Below are 18,877 nucleotides of genomic sequence, written 5' to 3' on the forward strand. Positions count from 1 at the left end.
TGTTTATCCCAATCCTCCATGAATTATACATGCCCATCCTGGACTTTATGAAAGTTTCCAATTGTGTTCCCCTGACAGAAGAAGCTAATAACAATGCTCACATGTCCTATACATGAACTCCCGAGTTCACCGAGAGGAGTGTGCAGTTGTTTAGGAACAGAGTTACAGTCCCTGAAGAGTAAAGTGCTTTTGATTTAGACTTTTTGTTGATTGAGTAGCCAAATGGTTAGAGATGTGACTGTGTGCACATTTTGTGTCCATACATACTATTTTTTTTGTAGAAATTTACCAACCAAATAACAACAATATGGCACAAAATCTTACTGTCTCAAGCATGGGCGGAAACCCCAAGGGATTCTAGACTTTTCCCAATCTTGGAAAAGTCTAGAATTGTCCCCCCCCCAAAAAAAATAAAAAATAAAAAAAATCATAAAAGAAACCTTGGTATTTAAACAATATTAATTTGAAAAGCGAAAGAAACAAAGAACGAAGTAAATCCTCCATTCATCAAAGAGAAAAAAAAAATAATTTGTAGGTCCACCCCCGCCATTGTTAGAACAATGGTTCAGTCCAGAGTGTAGGAGGAGCAACAGTAGCGCTGTGAATGGCTCCGTTAGAGCCGCTGTAGTGATGAGCTAACCGTTAGCTGTTAGCCGTTAGCTGTGGCTCTGCAGCACAAACAAAAAACAACCTTCGGTAAGTAAAAACTCAAAGCAAAAGACGTGTAAAGCTTTTATTTACTTTCACTGCTCGATAGGAAGAAACACATTAACAATAAAAATCAGACTGCAGTTCATTATTTTTATTACTTTGGCTGAATCATGATAAACAGCCTTGTTATGCCTTGGAAATCAAAACTAGCAAAATGGCTACATTGAAGGTAGCAAATATCTCAATTATATTTAGCTCTTTTATGTTAACGGTTTCGAATGGGAGGGACTAAGCACTACAACTAGCTGACGTGTGGGAGCCGAGAGAGATGGAGAAAAACAGAAATGTATGCTTTTATTTCTTTCCGTTTTCAACATAGAGCCTCTAAAACCAAACACGAAAAAAAAAGAAATCGGCACATTTTTCTATAAAACATTAAGTTTCAGTTATACTTCTCAGATCTTCATTATTTGTACCTACTTGAGGATTCTCAGCCATCCAGGACATGGCAAAACCAAAAAAGATTTAACCGTAAAGCAACTTAGCAGCACGTTATAATTCAAATAACACATACCTTGTATTGAGAGCCACTACAATGAATCAATATTTATGAAGAATTTTGTCAAGTGGATTTCGTCATTAAAACTTTTTATTGATGGCCTTAAATTTTTGGAAAGGTGTACCAGAGATTATAATCTGTCATATGTCCTCTAACTGTGTCACACCAAGTGCACTGTAAACTATTTTGGGCTCATTATTTACATGTATACATAAAATGTTATCCTTCCCTCACTTTGATTTGCAGTGAATGATTAATGGTGAGGTACAGTCTTAATTTGTTATTTATGAAACCCAGCGCGGGCCAATGCATTGATCGTGAAAGTCAGAGCCATTTAAATCTGCTTACAGCAAAGCTCCGGAGCCATCAAAAGTCTGGCAAAATAGATCCCTAACCTTTTAAAATGGCAAGGGACAAGTGTAGACGGTGGATGGCAGAGATTTGAGATGAAGCCCGAAGGGAATAGAGACAGTGAGTGATGATCTTCAGCAACATTCCAGTCACACACACACACACACCATCTGTCTTAAACCCTTTACTCTGTAACCAACTGGATTTGCTACGTTCAGCAACTGTAATGTATTGTGTCTGCGCGCGTGTGTATGCGGAGTGTGTGGAAGACAGATAACCGACGGCCCTGGTGTTTGTGTTGAGATTGGCAGATTAGTGTTACCCGATTGAATGCCAATGAGATGCGACTGTCGTCGGTGTGTGCGTTTTTGTCAACGCTGACAGGTGCAGGCCCACCTTTACTGTCCCTTCTCTGTCGGGGAAAAATCTATCGGCCTGTCAGCCAACGAACACCTTCGTTGCTGTTTCATCGCCCATCATCAGAAGCAACACGTGTGTTTGTGTGTCTTCTGTCATTCTGTTGACTTTGTATTGGACATCAGTTCCGCCGTTTTTTCCCCCCTCTCTCCTGCTCCTCTACTTTAAACTGTCACTCATGAAACGAATATTTAAAAAGGAAATTATGCCGCGTGTTGTTTTCCGTGTCACCAGCGTCCTCTTTGTTCTCCAGATCCCCCAGATCAGCTACGCCTCCACCGCGCCGGAGCTGAGCGACAACAGCCGCTACGACTTCTTCTCCCGTGTGGTGCCGCCAGACTCCTACCAGGCTCAGGCCATGATGGACATCGTCACGGCGATGGAATGGAACTACGTGTCCACGTTGGCCTCGGAGGGCAACTACGGGGAGAGCGGCGTGGAGGCCTTCGTCCAGATTTCCAGAGAAACTGGTAAGAAATTACATTTATTATAGCTTTTTTTTTTTCCCCCCTCCTTCTGGGGAAAAACACCTTGACTTTTCCTTGTTATATTCTGTGCCCTGCAAATATATTCATGCTATGTTTAAACTATGATTTTTATTGGATGTAAGATGATGGAGCAAGACAAAGTAGGGTAGAGCTGTGAATTGAAAAGAAAAGGATTCCTAGTTTTAAATTAGGGATGCACAATACAGTGTATCACAACTTTGTTATTAGAACATCACTGTAATCAGTACGGAAATGCTTTAACTGCAATATCACCTTAGTGTGCATTAAGGTTTTCTATGCATGAGCGTATGGAAGGAGCCAACATAGAAAGGCCCTTGATGGCTTGATACTGTTAGGAAATGCTTCGTTCTCTATAGCAACCCTTCCTGCTTTCTACGTTTTTTTTGGGTATCACCTAGGTTGGTGGGGGCACAGGGTGCTTAGCACAAGTAATCTAGTATGTTTTGCTCAATTAATTCTTGAGACTGGTTGACATTTTGGAGGGAAATGTCATCCTAAGTCCATGTTTTGGAAACGAAACTCCAAAAAGCAAGCTACGTATTTTTGTTGAGCCTCCCCGATTCAGTATTTTTACAGTTCCGGCTACGAGTCCTTTGCACTGATTTCTGCCATTTTTGCAGCTCTAGGAAATGAAATGTTTGCTCATTGTTTTGTAAAAGTGGCTGTGGGAATGTTTGTGAACATAAATTTTAATTTTGACCAGGTTCCGTGTATCTGAAGCAAATCGCCCCCACATCATGATCCTGCCACTACCAGATGTCAGTGTGGAGATTGTGTGTTCATTGTTTTGATGGTAGAAAATTGTATATGCTTTTCCTTCAACTTTACAGTTGTACACTTATCTGTAAAAATGGTGTGAATACTTTGAAAGGAAAATTTTTTGGTCTTGTTTGAGTTCATTGATCGCTCATTGTGCTGCACTTTAAAAAAATGCAGCATCATGAAGAAGGTTTCATACTTTCAAATTGATGAGGTCTGTTGCGCTTGTAGATGCATGGTAGGGCTGAAGCGTACGATTTTTGAAAAGTCAAGTAGTGACAGAGCTTTCAAAAACGTGATTCGTTTTTCAACGAGTCTTCATAGCAAACAGGCACATTCTAGTAAATTTAGATATGCGGTCCGATGACACTTGTTTGTTTGAAAATAAGCCGTATTTTATTAGTCGGATGTAATATTCTAATCTTCTAAGAAATCATGTTGTGATTTCACTAGCCGTATGTGTAAAATCATAACCAACATGACGAAAACATCAGGCTGTGTGAAATTAGCGAATTAAGTTATTGAAATAAAAAGAACATTTCAACGATATTCTAATTTTTTTTTTTTTTGATGCGTCTGTAAACAGTATCTGGGCGCGTTTCAGAATGGACTTGTTTTTTGTACCATAAAGGTCCAACTCCATCTCTGTTTTTTTTTTATTACGGTCTGCATTTTTTATTTTAAGGGTTCACAATTTTGTTCAAGCAATAACCTCATGTTGGCAAAGTTCACTGCCATGCATTCACTGTTTGAGAATCGAGTCTTGACCTCCTGTTCTCAGTTGGATTACATTCTCTATTCTTTCTCCCTTTATTCCCTCCCCGCCCTCTTTCTGGTTTCCACTTGTAATAAATACCACTGGATGGAAGTAAAACATTGTAAAAGAGCTCTAAATGTCTCCTCTCACTGCTATAGTGATATGGTGATGCTTTAATTATATCAACAAACGCAAACTAACTGAATGAGATGCACAACAGTGGAGAATAAAGCATCTTCTAATTAGTATAAGTGATTCTTACAGTACACAGCTGCTTTATAGTGTGTGAAAAGCTCTTCTTTCTCAGTTGATTGAATCCCTGCAGCAATCTCGAGGCGGCAGGACTCATAATTAATGTGGCTTGCAGTCATGGGAGCCTTGACTCCGTTCCAAGCACTATTTCATGTTTCTTTTTTGACATTAATTACAGTGCAGATGTTGTTGTCACACGGTATGACATGTTGTGACCACTTGTGACATGAGACGGAGTAAAAAGTAAAATCAGCCCAGAGTGATGCTGTCATTGTCGAGCTGATCCCACTGTTCCTTTCCCTCTCGTTATTGCCGTCTCCGAGGCTGGCTGCAGATTCAGGCTGCTCAGATTTTGCCACGGCGCTCTGTGCCGACAGCAGCTTTGCTGCAGGAGCCTCTTTCAATCTGTTGTGCTCTTGCCGTGCATTTTTGTGTCGCAGCGTGGCAGCTCTGATGTGATGGCATGAAAGTAAAATTACAGCCTCGTCAACTCCAAAATGGACTTCAGACGTATTGTTTTGTGGACTTAAGTGGGGCGCCGTGTATCAACGATTAAAGCGAGGTGAAACTTCATGTGTTGTGTTGGGATCATGAAATATTTTGACTTTCAGTCAAATAGAACCTGGTTTGAAAGAAAATTTGTTATTGCACAGTCGAAATGAATAAACAGTGAGGCTAGAATGTTTACATTTACATACTCAAGTTAGAATCATAACATAGAAACTTCCATTGAAAATGAAAGACTACATTAAAACTAGCCAGTAATATAATCACAACCGCTCAGCAATCTCACTCATCTGCTTTGTAATGTTTGACAAAAAAAATATCATTACAAGTTCTGCAGGTCCAAATGTAAATTTGCACTTTGTGTAGCTGTTTAATTGATCCAAAGTCTCAATAATTAAAAGCTTGCCTGTGTTGGTGAATGGAAAACTCTAATATTTGGTTAATAATTTGGGTCGAGGCTAAAACTCACCGCTCGACTTCTCATTACACCTTTTTAAAAGTCTCTAGACGTTTTTATTTGAATGAAATTACATATTCTCCTCATCATTTGGCATCATGTACGAATCTGAATCGATACCCCCTCCCTTTTTGTTGGATTTAATTATGAAACAGAAAAACAGAGTAAGAAAATAAGCTAAATATCATCATAAAATGCTGGAGTTAAGTTAACACACTCCAGCTTTGAAATGGAAGAAAAATATGTTTCGAACCTTCAAACATTTAGTTTGGATAAAAGTACATTTCTCTCGGTTTCCGCTCATCATGAAGACCTTCTACGAATCCTGGATAAGTGTTAATCAATGTGTTGAAAGTCTGTGAAAAGTCAGATCGATGAATGGATACAATAAGGAATGAAGCACCAAAACTGGTTGAGAAGGATTAAAAATGCACATCGGTGAATATAAACTATACACACACACACCACATTTTATAGTGTTTAGTGATTATAGTTTAAAAATCAAACACAGACACCTCTAATGTATCATGTATTTGTACAATTCAACTGAAAAATAAACATTTGCTAAAAGTATACCATTAAACTAATGCTTTCCTGAAGGAGCATTTGATTCAGTTGCAGTATTCTTGAGTTCAAACCTGCTATAAATTGTAATGCATCTGGTTAGCATCAAGTTTGGTTCCCATTGTTATGTTTTCCAGTTATCTTGGAGTTAGTTAACAGTTGGATGTTCCCGTTAGCCACGATCCCCAAAGTGCTTAAAAATGTGTTTGCCTAACCTGGTCTAAAGTAAAGAACTACCTAGCTAAAATTGCACAAGCAATAGACTAAAATTTTCAATTAATCCGGAGGACTGCCCTCATGAAGCCGAGTGGCAGCGCAAGCGGAAAAGATGGAATCACAAAGAGATGGATCACTTGTCTGTTTTGATTAAAATTTCAAAAGCCCGCTTGATCTCTGCACTCTGGAGAGCATCAAGCTGCACGAACGCAGCCTCAGATCAGTTTATGAAATTATCCAAGCCGTGTTGACAGATCAAAATGCTGCCTGTTTGTCTGTTTATGTCTCAAATGTTTATCGGAAACTCGCCGCGCCGACAAATATTTACAGACTGACGGAGCGAACGACGGTTACAGAATCCATTTGAGGGGATGTCAGTTGAGATCCCTCTCTTTTGATCTATTTTGATCACTTTTTCTTGCCTTCAAGTCTTCCCCAGTATCACTATTTTTATTTTTTTTCTTCTTCTTCTCTGCACCGTTTCTGTGCTGGACTCAAGATGACAGCACTGTGCGTCTCTTCTGTGGTCTACGTGTCCATCTTTGTCTGCCTGCGTCTCTGGAGCCGCCGCACCCGAGGCCATACGGCTGCGACAGTCAGCACATAGATATTTTTCTGTGGTGTCAGATCTCTGGATATGTGCAAAGCAGTGTTGGGCATTAGTGTGTCTTTGTGGAGTGGAGGACATTGTGGCGTATTTTCTTTTCCTCTTCTTTTTTTTTATTTATTTATTTATTTTTTTAACACGGGAGGGGGTAGGTGCTATGACAGCAGTCAGTCGGTTGTTTACTCTGCAGCTCTGGAGATGTGAAGCCAACCGAGAGGATGAAGGGACAGCGGCGCTGGCAAAACATTGAAGAACACGACGGCGTGAGAAAGATTGAAAAGTAACAAAAGGAAGACTTTAAAGTGTGCTTTTGTAACAAAGATGCAACACGAGCCGTGTGCGAAATGTGACTGAACAAAAATAAGACGAGAAAGAGGAGACACCCAAGCACAGCAAAAACAAAGGCTAAATCAAATCCTTTTTTTTTTCTAAAGCACATATCATCCATGCAGGGTCAACCTTCACTGTATATTACGTCACATGTAATTAGAAAAGTTTTCGTTTTTCTCTATAACAATAATTTTCCATCCACTTTTAAAAACGTTCTTTTCTACTAAATGGTTTCTTTGTAACGAGGCTGCTTAACGGTGAGAACGTGTTGGAGGTAATGTCTATTTTGCTCTGGAATCATCCAAAGTCGTTTAGTATGTTTTTCACTCGGAGAGACGTCCGTGTGCTCATTACCAAGCCGTGGCTAACCTGAACAGATTGTTATGATCCATTAACGGCCCATAATCCACCAACGTTGCTGGCTAATAATCGACGTGATCTTTCACAGAAAACGCGAGCAGCAACTGCGTTCTGTGGCTACCAGCTTAGTTTCACTCTTTATTTGAGGCTAAAGAAATCTTCCTACAATTAAAGTCTGTTTTTTTTTTTGTAATGTAAATGTCACTTCAGACACATTTTCTGTCACTTCCTGAAATATATTATGCTAAGCATGTAAATATACTTCTACATGGTACCTTATGAGTCAGTTTAAGTTTTCAGTCATCTCTGATGGTCTTTCAGCAGGATGGTTTGATTAGATTTTTTTTTCTTTCTCCGTCTTCCTCAAGCCATCAAATTGTGAGAACATCTTTGGCCCACAGCCCTCTTCAGGAGAGCTTGGAGATGTTCTTTGAAATTCAATCATACATCCTGGCTTGGCTGTTCCAAAGCCTTCATTTTGTGGTTTTTATTTTAAAAAAATAAAAAATTGCATCTATTCTTTGACTTGCTCTGTGTTCAATTTTGAAAAATCATAATTTCATAAAAACCTAATTTACATTAACCCCCCCACTATATTTCCACCCCCATCATTTACCATTGGTATGGTGTTTGCTTGATAAAACTCAGCATTGTTGTACCCAGCAAACTTAAGGATTGTGACCTACTTTTATTTCATCAAACGTATTCCCTTTAACAGTTCGGAGGGTTATTTTTCTAGGTCTTTCTGGTGTTTTCTTTGGAGAACAAAAAGGCTTCTGTCCTCCAATCCCACTGCCTTGTCCAGACATATGAAGAATTCAGGATGTTATTGTTGCAATGCTCTTGCAAACGTCCTTCAATCTCCCTAGACAGCCTCCCTGATCAGTTTGTCCCGTCTACTTACACATTTCAGTGAAACATGATTCTCCGACTAAGTTATTGCAGCTTTGATTGCTGTGAATTAACCGGAGGCCTTTCTGAGAGCTGACATCCAGATCTGGCCGTTCCCAAATGATTAGGAGTATGTAAACTTCTCAATAAACGACATCTGTGGAAAATAATATATATCTCCATCAATTCCAAGGTTATGAACCTCAGTGTTGCAGCAGCACTCCCGCTCTTTGGGAGCAGAAGTGGTCACTTTCCTTTGTGTTTAGATTCGAGGACGGATTAAACCCCCGCGCAAACAGCCATGGGAATTTCAAGGCGATTATGTTGTGATTAAAGTGTAATAATTGCGAGGCAATCTGATTACTAGCACCAGTCAGCCGTAGAAATTGGCGTGTAATTTTTCACTTATTCCTTGACAGTGTGGATGGTAAAGGAGAGCATTTTCATGATTATATACGTACATTCTAATCAGCTAAAGGGTTCCAGAGGTGCTCAGTGTGACGTCTTCGGTGCTCGTTCAAGTTTAGTGATTGTTGTTTGGTTCTTCCTCTTTACTGTGAGCCACCGTAAGAAAAACACATATATTTGCCATTTAAACATATTCCTTGAAACTGGTCATGTCCTACTTGCATTTGCTCCTGCACAGCTGCGGCACTGTGCCACCCCCCATGAGAAGTTTGTGAGGAACTGTGCACGACTAATTTTTCAGCCCAGCTCCCGCAGTAGTCAGCAGTTACCTTTATTTTTTGCAAGAGCTGCTTTAGCGGTGAGAGCTGGAAATAGACTTGGACTTTAAGTTGCAGGGACGAATGAATCAATTCAAAGCCTGGACGCTCACGTTGATCCCATCAACTTCCACTCAGTTGATGTGCTACAAGATCAGAGATTTAGCCTCTGCATTGGTACTGAATGTTAAAAATGAATATATATTGCCTTTGCATTGCAAAACTCCACAACGGAAAGCACATTCCTAGAGTTCTCTAATCTCATCGCCTAGTGTTGGCAACTGCTTGTGCTTCAGTGACCCTCCCGTCTTGGGTGACAAATACTCCTTGCCCCCCTTTTTAGGAGTTCAATTGGACTATTTGTAGTCGCAATAAGATGGCAAATGATGTGAAAATCTGGACTGAGGCGTTCGTAAATTTTAGCTCAAAGTGTAGGAAAGTGCTACAAATGGAAACCGACAACTTAGGTAGGGGGCATATTGTAAAATTCAGTCACCTGGCTGTCACAATGAAGAAAAATAACAGTTGATAACTGTTGATAGTTTCACAGGAGACTGCCGTTTGTTGTCAAACATGTAGAAAGGGGGGAAATGTGTGGCAAAAATGTTTTTCTCCACACCACAACACAGACCATCAGCTGAAACCATGGGTTAGAGATCCAAAATCAAATTGCAATCATCTCAATTTCAGAAATGTTTGGAGGCAATATTTAGTAGAATGTCATATTTTAATGTCAGCCACTCACAGTCTTGTATTTGGCCAGTTGAATGAACTGAGTGCCCTTCAAGTCTGTCTTCAGCAGTTGAGATGTTAAACTCGGAAATTGGCAAGAACTTAACGATAGAAGAGGAAAATGTACAGGACAATTATCATAATTGACACAATCATTGCAATTTTCAGCTCTAACATCAACATTCAATTTTTTTTGTGATATCCAACAGTTGATTTCAAGTGAATATGAATTAATATAATATATTTTACATTAAATTCTGATCTTACCATCTTAATCTTGCAGCAGAAATCGAGTCTTATTGAACTAGCGAAAGTGTTTCGATTTGTATGTGCCTGTATTTGTGTGAATTCTAGCCACAGTTTCCTGTTTTTTTTTTTGTGTGTTTCTTTTTCAGACCGTCATTTGTAAATCTGAGTGATGATTGTGTCTGAAAATCCCTAGCAGGTTATTAAATATTCAGACCAGCCTGTCTGGCATCAACAACCATGCCATGTTCAAAGTAACTTCAATCCCGGCTCTCCCTCGTTCTAGCGACTGGTTCAAACTTCAGGAAGTCGCCTTCATCACGATTGGTCGAGTCGCAAACGAGCAACAACAACAACAACAACAACAAAAAAACGGGTGTGCCTAGTAAAGTGGCCGGTGAGAGTAAGTTTCCAAAGGTCAAACAAAGTAGATGAAAAGTGAAATCCCAACATGCGCTTGAGTACGACTTTGTGGTTATGAAAAGAGACGGCTTCTGACAGGAATCTTAGCTCGTTAAACTCAAGCGTCGCTCAGACGCTGCGTCGTTGCGCTAATGACTCATTTCTTTTCCTTGGCTTCTCTTCAAGTATTCAATCATCCCGCGCTTAATCCAGTAATACCTTTTGCTCGACCGTGCCCTTGCATCCTGAAACATATTCGCCGTGACTTCTGCAGCATATCCAGCGTTGTATGCTTACACCCGCAGCTATGGGTTTGCAGTCATGCAGAACTAGTAGCGGCCACAGCTCAGTGAGCATGTTCCAAACATGTTTATTCATCGTTAATAACCGTTCACGGACTTTGTGCAAATATAAAATGAATCGTGTGCGTCTGTACACAATAATAGTAATAAAAAAATAGAAGATTATGAAAGGTTAATGAGCAAATAACGCAAAGGTCAAGTGTGGAGTGTGTGTGTTCAAGGGAAGTGCTGTGGGAGGAACACGCATAATGTCACATCTTACATTAGACAATATGGCTTAGAGAAGCTGTGTCTTCATTTTATTACCAGAAGAGTTCATAAAAATAAAAAAAAATAGTAAAAATCAGCTGAGGAGAAGTCCAGTTATTCACGATGCCACTCCACTGTTGACCCTCTGTGTGGCAAACACAGCAGATGAGACTGATCCTAAATCAAAGTGTGTGGATTTGTGCACTGTAAAACAAGAGGTGGCACCAAAAACATCTAACTCAAGCCTCTGCCTCTTGGTCTTCCACCCAAACCCTCCCCCTTTTTTTTTCTTCTACTTCCTGCTCTCCTGGTGGAATCCAGTTGGGATTTAAACCACCAGATCTACATTCGAGCTCGCTGCAGGACGACCATAAAGGGATGTGGGAGTGCATGAGTGGAGGGAAGAACAGAGGCATTAAGTAAAATCCTTGCATTAGTGACCGAGTTTGGAAAAGCTGTAGGTGAAGGGAATTGAGAGGAAGTGAGCTCACTGGTTCAGGAGTCACCTCTCTGTGACTCCGCCAGCTTTGGAGAAGCTTAGAAGGCAGGGCTTGGAAATGGGAAGGAAATGAGCAGGAAGAGGAGGAAAATAATTAAATGTTTATCTCCCGATTCATTTAATTAGTTCTCTGGCTCTTCAGTAATCATTTTGCTTAGGTTTGGCTCTTTTAGCGTGTGCCGTCAGGGCAGCACCCGCACTCCTCCACGAGGGAGGCGTTCCTCGTCATTATCAAAGTCTTGCTGCTGGGTTATCTTGTTTTATTCAGGGGTAGCAAAGAGAGAATACACCATTGTCTACCATACAGTTGAAACTGGATATTTACATACACATTGATTTCTTTTTTTTTTTGTTTTTTTTGTTTTTTGTGCAGTCAGCCATTTTTACACTTCCTAAACGCCAGAATAAGATTTTTTTGTTGTTGTTTTTTTTCACTTTAGAAGTTGTCGTCCAGTTCCTTAGCAATTAGATGGAATTGCCTTTTCAGTATATTGAATTGGGGAAACATTTTTGCGGTCCTTCGATAGTTTTCTGGCAACATTTCCTTCTGAGAGAAATGGTACAACTGAGCCAGTTATGTGGGCCAGGGTGTAGCTAGGCTCGCGTTTCTTTTTGGTCCATAAAACTCAAATGAAAGACTTACGACGACCATTTCAAAAACGTCGTCCCAAAGCCACTTTGGCACTTTTGCGTCAAAGTTTGAACTCGTCTTGAAATGTTGCTTTAATATTTCGACGTAACGTTCTTTGCTCACGCTGCCGTCGGCTTTGATGGCGCACACCACACAGTATAATGCCGTCACCTCCGCACTTCGCAGTCTGTCATGGGCTTGCAAGCATCAACATATTTCATCCAGGTATGACAATGCAACTGGTCGTTAAAGCCAAACACTTGAACTTTACTTTCACGTTAAAGTATTGGTCCTGTAAACTGTAATATTGATTTTTTTTTTAAAATCTTGTTTCTGTAATGGGGGTTCTTCATCTCCGAGTTACTTTTCACTTTTACAGGATACACCAATGTGATTCAACTGGTGTCTATCGCTAATCTAAAAATACCACTAATACTTATTTATCATTGACTGGGGAAATAAAGAAAAGTTTTTCATGTCCTGTTATCCACAAATACCTTGACAATGGAGCAAAACTCTAATGATGAAGCACACACACAAGCTTTAACTCGCTCAACTGACGGTGAATGTCTCCTGGGTTGAATTTGCTCTCCGTCTCTTGTCCTTGATTACACTTTCCTCACAACTTAAGACTTATTTATCACCGCACTCACAGACGCACACAAACTTCGACTGCACACATCAGCCCATCCATTTGTAACTAATTACAGCAGCCATGGTTTTCATCTCGAGGTGAAGCTGCCTTTGTTTTGTGAAGGGGCCGAAACACTCCTCTGCTTTCAGATGTTTGTTTCTTTTTTCTTTTTAACATGGTTTATTTTTACCCTATTTGCTATGCTTCTGAGTGTTTCAGCCAAAAGGTTGCAAATGTGACGTTAAGTTAAGATGCTGTCGCATTCGTTGCTGTCGCTGTTTTTAAAAACGTGTTTTACGGTGAACTAGACGAATGAAATGATATAAAGCTATGTCTAGATTTGCATATCTATGGAAATAAAACGTTTATCAAATTGTGAAATTATTACATTTAAACATGTATTGAATTAATTTGACATAAGAACGCTTTCTTGACCTTGATTACATTGTTTTGTTTTGCTTTGTGTTCACTTAAATACATAAATAAGAGCACGTAAATCTGATATGCCGGTAAAGCACTTCAACGCAGCTTTTTAAATGTGCACTATAACTAATTTAATTAAGAAACTACACTATTATTTTTTTTTAAATTAGCTACATTTTGAGGTGTCTACAGCTGTTCGAAATTTTTTTTTTTAAAAATCATTTAACTTTCAGTAATTGCCGCCTTTTGTTTCAGTTCCAGGATAAAAAGCTGAAATTTTAAAAGTGAAATCCCTGTTTTCTTAAAACAAAAAGGGAAAATCTAGCAATTTATGAGTCAAATATTCATATTTATTATTCCCAATGGTGTGAAATGATGTTTTGTTGATGTGGTCTGAAATGCAAAAAATTAAATAAAAAAATGTCCACATTCTGTAGCGGAGCTTCTGGCCTGAGCCTCACACTGCCCGTCTTTCACGGTGGGACCCGGCCGTATCTATTAGACGTTAACAGCCCTCTGTGGACGGCATTAGTTTTTGCCAGAGGTCATCAAGGTAATTATTACCCGAACAGCGCAGTGAATTTCACCCCATCTAGTCGAAAAAGCCATTTTTAGCAATCTTCCCTGTAGCCTCGCCAATAAAACATCCAATAGGAGAAAAAAAAGGAAAAAAGGTGCTCATTCCCATTAAACTCTGCGACAGCTCGCTATGCCGCTTTTGACCTGCAAACCTACTTTAGCATTTCCGAGCCGGTCGCAGTGATTTGTTGGACGGTAGAGGAACAAAAAGCAGCTGCTATAGCTGGCATGTCAGCAAGGTTGCCAAGCAAATTTCAGCATGCGGTGCGAGAAAACGGGGACCTCTCTTTTTCACATCTCAGACTTTCCTGATGAACTGACGTTTGAGAGTAGCCCAGCGTTTACCAGAGGCTAAATGCTCCAGCTGTACGGCTGGCCAGAGGGAAAAGTGCTTCTGGAGCCTGTGCTGCATTTTTGAACTGTGCCTCAGTTACATGTGCAGAGTCCATTTCAGCTCCAGTGGTTTTCTTGACAGAGGTGAGAACTCCTCATATTCCCTTATGACGGAGCAAGAGAAGGCACCGGGCAGACAGAGGAACAGACAAAGAGAAGAAGAGGGAGGGAAATTGGGTATTAGTGCACGCTAGTCTATGTATATGTGTGCTCGCCCTCCATTCTCTGTCCCTATTTGGCCTCTTCAAGCCAACCAGCAGATAAGGCAGAGAGGGGAAAAAAATAAAGAAGAAGAAGAAAAAAAAAAACCCATCTGTACCTGCAAAGCCCCAAAAGTAATTTCAGCTATATCACTGCTCCAGTTGGTACACATGTGCATCTGGGCTTGCACAGCCTCTGTCAGGTGGCGACGTTGGTGTGTTTCAACTTTGATGTCGCGTGCGCATGTTTGTCTGCGGATCTCCATGTATGTGTGTAACCAAAGACGGTGGGAATTGTGTGGGTTTTAATGCGTGTACTTTCCGCGGCGAATGCATCTGTGCACCTTGAAAGCACTTTGAGGCATCTTCCCCCGGTGTTCCACTTACTGTCTTTTATGTTTAAATTTTTTTTTCTTTTTTTTTTCGTCCTCCCTTTTGTGTCTACAGTGATACTCTGGGGTCATGGATGCAATAAATGTTGAGAACCAGCGCAGACTAGCACCACTCTGAGCGGTGCTGGCCACCTTTAGAGTAAATAATTGTTTAAATCGAAAAACCTGAGGTGCTTTAAGAGTTCAATAGAGCTTCAGCTGAAAACTGCATGAATCCAGAAGACGAGATTGGTGTTGGAGGCTTTTAGAACTCATTTTTGCTGCCTCAGAGAAGACTGGAGAACGTTGCAGCAAATATTAATAGAGTAGGACAGAAAGGGGGGAAAAAAAAAAACCTGTTTGCGAGAGACTGCAGACAGCTTAGTCACAGGTTCACCCCCCCGGACCCCCAGCAGGACAACAAGCCTTAACATAGAACCTAAAGTATAATAAAATGAATTTGATAAAACACATTCATGCGTTGAAATAAAACTTCAGGCATAAATCTAGTTGAGAGTAGGTCTCTAGATGTCAAAAGCTTGTACACTAAAAGGCTTGTGGTGGTAATTGCAGTGAAAGATGGTTCTGCAGAGTGTTGACTTGGAGGGGGGGGGCGCTGAATGCATTGTGCAACACTTCTCAGACTTTTATTTGTAAAATGTGTGAAACCCGTGAATCATTTTCCATCCACTTCACAATTATGCACTATTTTGTGCAGCAGCAGGTGCTACGGACAAGCTTGCAGTTTGCCTCTGCTGTGAAACGATCGCAGGTCACTCCGTTTCTCTGCAACAGCTACGACGTACCCGACAATTACCGACCGCGTGCTTAATAAATATATGGGGAGTCTCTGGCTTTTCGTTGACGCAATACAAAAAGTCAATGATGGACAACAGAAGGGAAGTTTTTTTTCCACTAAGTATCATTTGTTTTATCAAACGGAAATGCATACGGAGAGGGTAAAGGTGCTAATAATTCTGGCTCTGTCCAGACTCCTCGTTCTTAGAGGTTTAATGCAAGAAGTCCATGGTTACCGTTTCCGTTGTCTAGGCTTCTTGCCAGGACAAATATTTTCCTTTCCAACAAAACAAGCCAGAGAAAATATGCTGACAGCTCACATGTAACATGAATTGACAAAGATATAGATATGAATTATTGGAAGTCTAAAAATGTCTTTTATAAAACTGTATGAAATGTATAATTTTAAGTTTTATTTTTCCCCACTAGCCCTACAGTTCGTTTACAGGATGCCAAAACTTCCCATTGTCTTAGGTTTTTTTTTATTGATTTATGATTCCTATTCATATTAATTTACATAGTTTCTGCATGTGTAAAAATAAGTGGTTGCATAGTGTGGGTATACATGTTGAACTGCAGATTGTTGCTTGACCACAGCATCTCCATTGGACTAGTTGGTTAGAAACTTAATTCTTTGCACATAAAGTTTGTATAAGAAGAAAATCGTAGTGCATACCAAAAGTTTGGACCGCCTGGTTTTTGTTGATGTGTAAAAGTAGCACATTTGATTAGTCATTTCTGCATTTGCTCTTTTCTTCAGTCCATCCCTCCACTGTTTTATCACATCCTTTCATCATTTGGGTGTGCCTTCCCTCCTACCCAAAAAATATCCTATTCCTCCTTTCTTTCTTACATTCTTATTATTGCTCCTTATGATTACTGTGGGAAATAACTTTTGCATTTATATTGAAATGGGAAAATATGAAATTATGAGCCTGTATACATCTGGAACTTTGACGTGAAAATGTTCACGGTCTGCTCAGCTTGAGTTCCTTTTGGCAAATTGTCATAACCACTGGACCCTGGGGAACTTAAGTTTCTTACAATCACCTTACCTACTTTAGAAACAAACATTTTGTACACTTTGATTCATAGTTTCATACCAGACCAGTTACTTGCCCAGTAATCACTCCGCTGCTGTTTTCATGGAACAGTAAGTACATATTCAAATTGGCAGGTGGTAAACTCTCGTCATTTGTGAAATTCTCTATAATTTAAGGTGGTTTTTGCTGCAGCTCCATCAAATCAGGTGTGCAGCACCCGAGGAATTTCCACCTGGTAGAGCAGATTACTGAAGCCAACTTGGGCATTTTCTGCTATGTTTTGCCACAACACTAATAAATGAAACTTGGATTACTGCAAACACGGGGCTGGACGACTGCTTTTATCGTCCACGTGTCCTCTTATTTTGTATTTGCGAAAAAGTCTATTACACGCGGGCATGCAGACACACGAGCGCCAACAGGCTGATGGATGGGGAGCTGGCAGAGGCTGATTAGCAGGGAGTGAAGGGGGCAGAATTACAGCTCTGTCGGCTTTGCAATTGCATTGTTGCTTAGACAACGATCCATGTCGGGATGCTGGGATGAGGGAAAAAGTAATCAATGATCTCAATCTTTCTCAGTGTCTTTGTTTCTGTGAAACCAGCCCTAGTCTCTCTAACTCATTCCACTGTTCTTCTTACTTTCCCCTCTGAAACACACTTTGCTTCTTCACTCATTGCCCTACCAGCCTCTGGCACCTCCACACTCTAATTGAAGGGATTAAAGCATTAGCTTGTTCATCAGTAAGTTCCTCTTTGTCTTGCTATATCCATATTTTCTCTTGTGCCATAGTAATAGACCCTAAAAATTCTTACCCGTTTAGGAGAACAGAGGCAATTTTTTTAAAAAGTTGATCAAATCTATGAACTTTTCACTAGCGTTTTACTACATTGTGTTTTACTTAGCAGAATTAAATTCCACTTAGCTTCGGTCAGAAAAAGACTAGAAAACATAACATTAAGTCTTCATAACTATGTGATGTCATATGAGATGGATACAAAAAAATGGAGGTATACCAATTGAATGTTTTTGGCAAGTTTGTTTAAATGGCATTGGGGACAGTAAGAAAAACGCGTGAGGTGTAATTCCCCTGCTCAAAATAACTGCGGGGTTCTGTTTGATTATGCTACATTAAGCGTATCAGTATGTCCCTCGTGTACCTTATGTTTAGAGCCAGTCTTGGAAAGGCACACAATAGTATTACATCTCTGCCTTTTGTGACACCGCAGTCAGCTTGAACAGATTTTTTTTTTTATCTCATCCTTCAGAGTGCAACATTATAGAAAACGGTGATAAAAAAGAAAGAAGAAAAAAAACGACGACTCCAGAGATCATAAACACCAGAATATAATAACTTCCGTGCAGCTTTTGTGAGCAAAAATCTGATTATATATCTCCAAACCATTTCTGCACACAACTAAAGGAAATGGGAGATAAGTGAAGGACGATAAATATGGAACTTGATTTAGAAGTGAGCCGCTGCCGAACACTTCCCTCGTCGGCTTCCAGTCTTTGTTTGCAGCTTTCAAAAGTTTCCTTTTGCCCCTTCTGCTTCAGCTTATTCCCAGAATACATTGTTGGGACGTTCTTGACAGGTCAGGATGAAATAATTAGCTGCGAATCGAGATTTTTAAAAAAAACGGCAAAGGTGAAGAAAGAACAGCCACTTGAAATTTAAATTCAAACTAAAAGTCATAATTGTAACATTCGAATAAAGATTGACTAATCCAAAACTTCATTATGTGCTTCATATTCCCCGGCAAAAGCAGTTTCCAACTGTTCAGACCTAAAATGAATTTCGGTTGTGAAAGGAAAAAGTCATTGGAGTCCGACCCATCAAAGCGCTGTGCTTTTCTCACATTGCCTGCCCTTGTATTTACATCTAAATGGTGGGCTGATGGTGACAGGTGGTGCCGACCCAATTACATGACACAAATGGCAGCGGAACCTGACAAATGAAGGCTTCGACTGGGTCTCGGAGGCCCTTTTCCGACACTATCGGCTTTAACAAACATGGCTGCGTTTCCGCAGGTTCGACCCTTGACAAAGTAATTTATTCCCACACGCGAGTGCGGAGCCGCGGATTCAGAAAAAAAAAGTTTCAACACTTATCCCAGCCCTTCCCCATTTTTCACTCCAAAAATGAAACCGTTATTATTCAAAAGAGAAATGGGAATTTATGCAGGCTTAGACACAGCCTTACATCTTCACTTCCTCTCCCCCTTGCATTATTCTTCCTCTCGTGTTTACTGCCTTTGTGTTTTTCATTACAGAGGCATCCTTCCAAGCTCGGTAGCACATGTTTAATTTATTTTAGGTGAAAACCTTTTATAGCTGCCTGAGCATTCCAGTTTTTGTGAATGTTTGTGTTCACATGAAGGTTACAGCTTTTATGCCTCCATATTTAGTTTGTTTTGGCTTGTAATTAAAAAGGAAGCTGCTATATGTTGTATTCAGATGTTC

At 40.2% G+C, this 18,877-nt stretch overlaps 1 protein-coding gene across 8 annotated transcripts in view; it reads left to right on the forward strand.

Moving 5' to 3' along the window:
• The window catches only part of grm8a (glutamate receptor, metabotropic 8a), a 255,278-nt gene that overhangs the window by 95,883 nt on the left and 140,518 nt on the right, over positions 1 to 18,877 (forward strand). For all 8 annotated transcript variants that reach the window (XM_016664539.1, XM_016664552.1, XM_016664554.1 and 5 more), the window contains one exon: positions 2,232 to 2,448. In XM_016664539.1, the coding sequence (XP_016520025.1) occupies positions 2,232 to 2,448 (217 nt within the window). The remainder of the gene's footprint in view (positions 1 to 2,231; positions 2,449 to 18,877) is intronic.

The sequence above is a fragment of the Poecilia formosa genome, unplaced genomic scaffold, assembly GCF_000485575.1.
Source record: "Poecilia formosa unplaced genomic scaffold, Poecilia_formosa-5.1.2 Scaffold9, whole genome shotgun sequence".
NCBI classification, from domain to species: Eukaryota; Metazoa; Chordata; class Actinopteri; order Cyprinodontiformes; family Poeciliidae; genus Poecilia; species Poecilia formosa.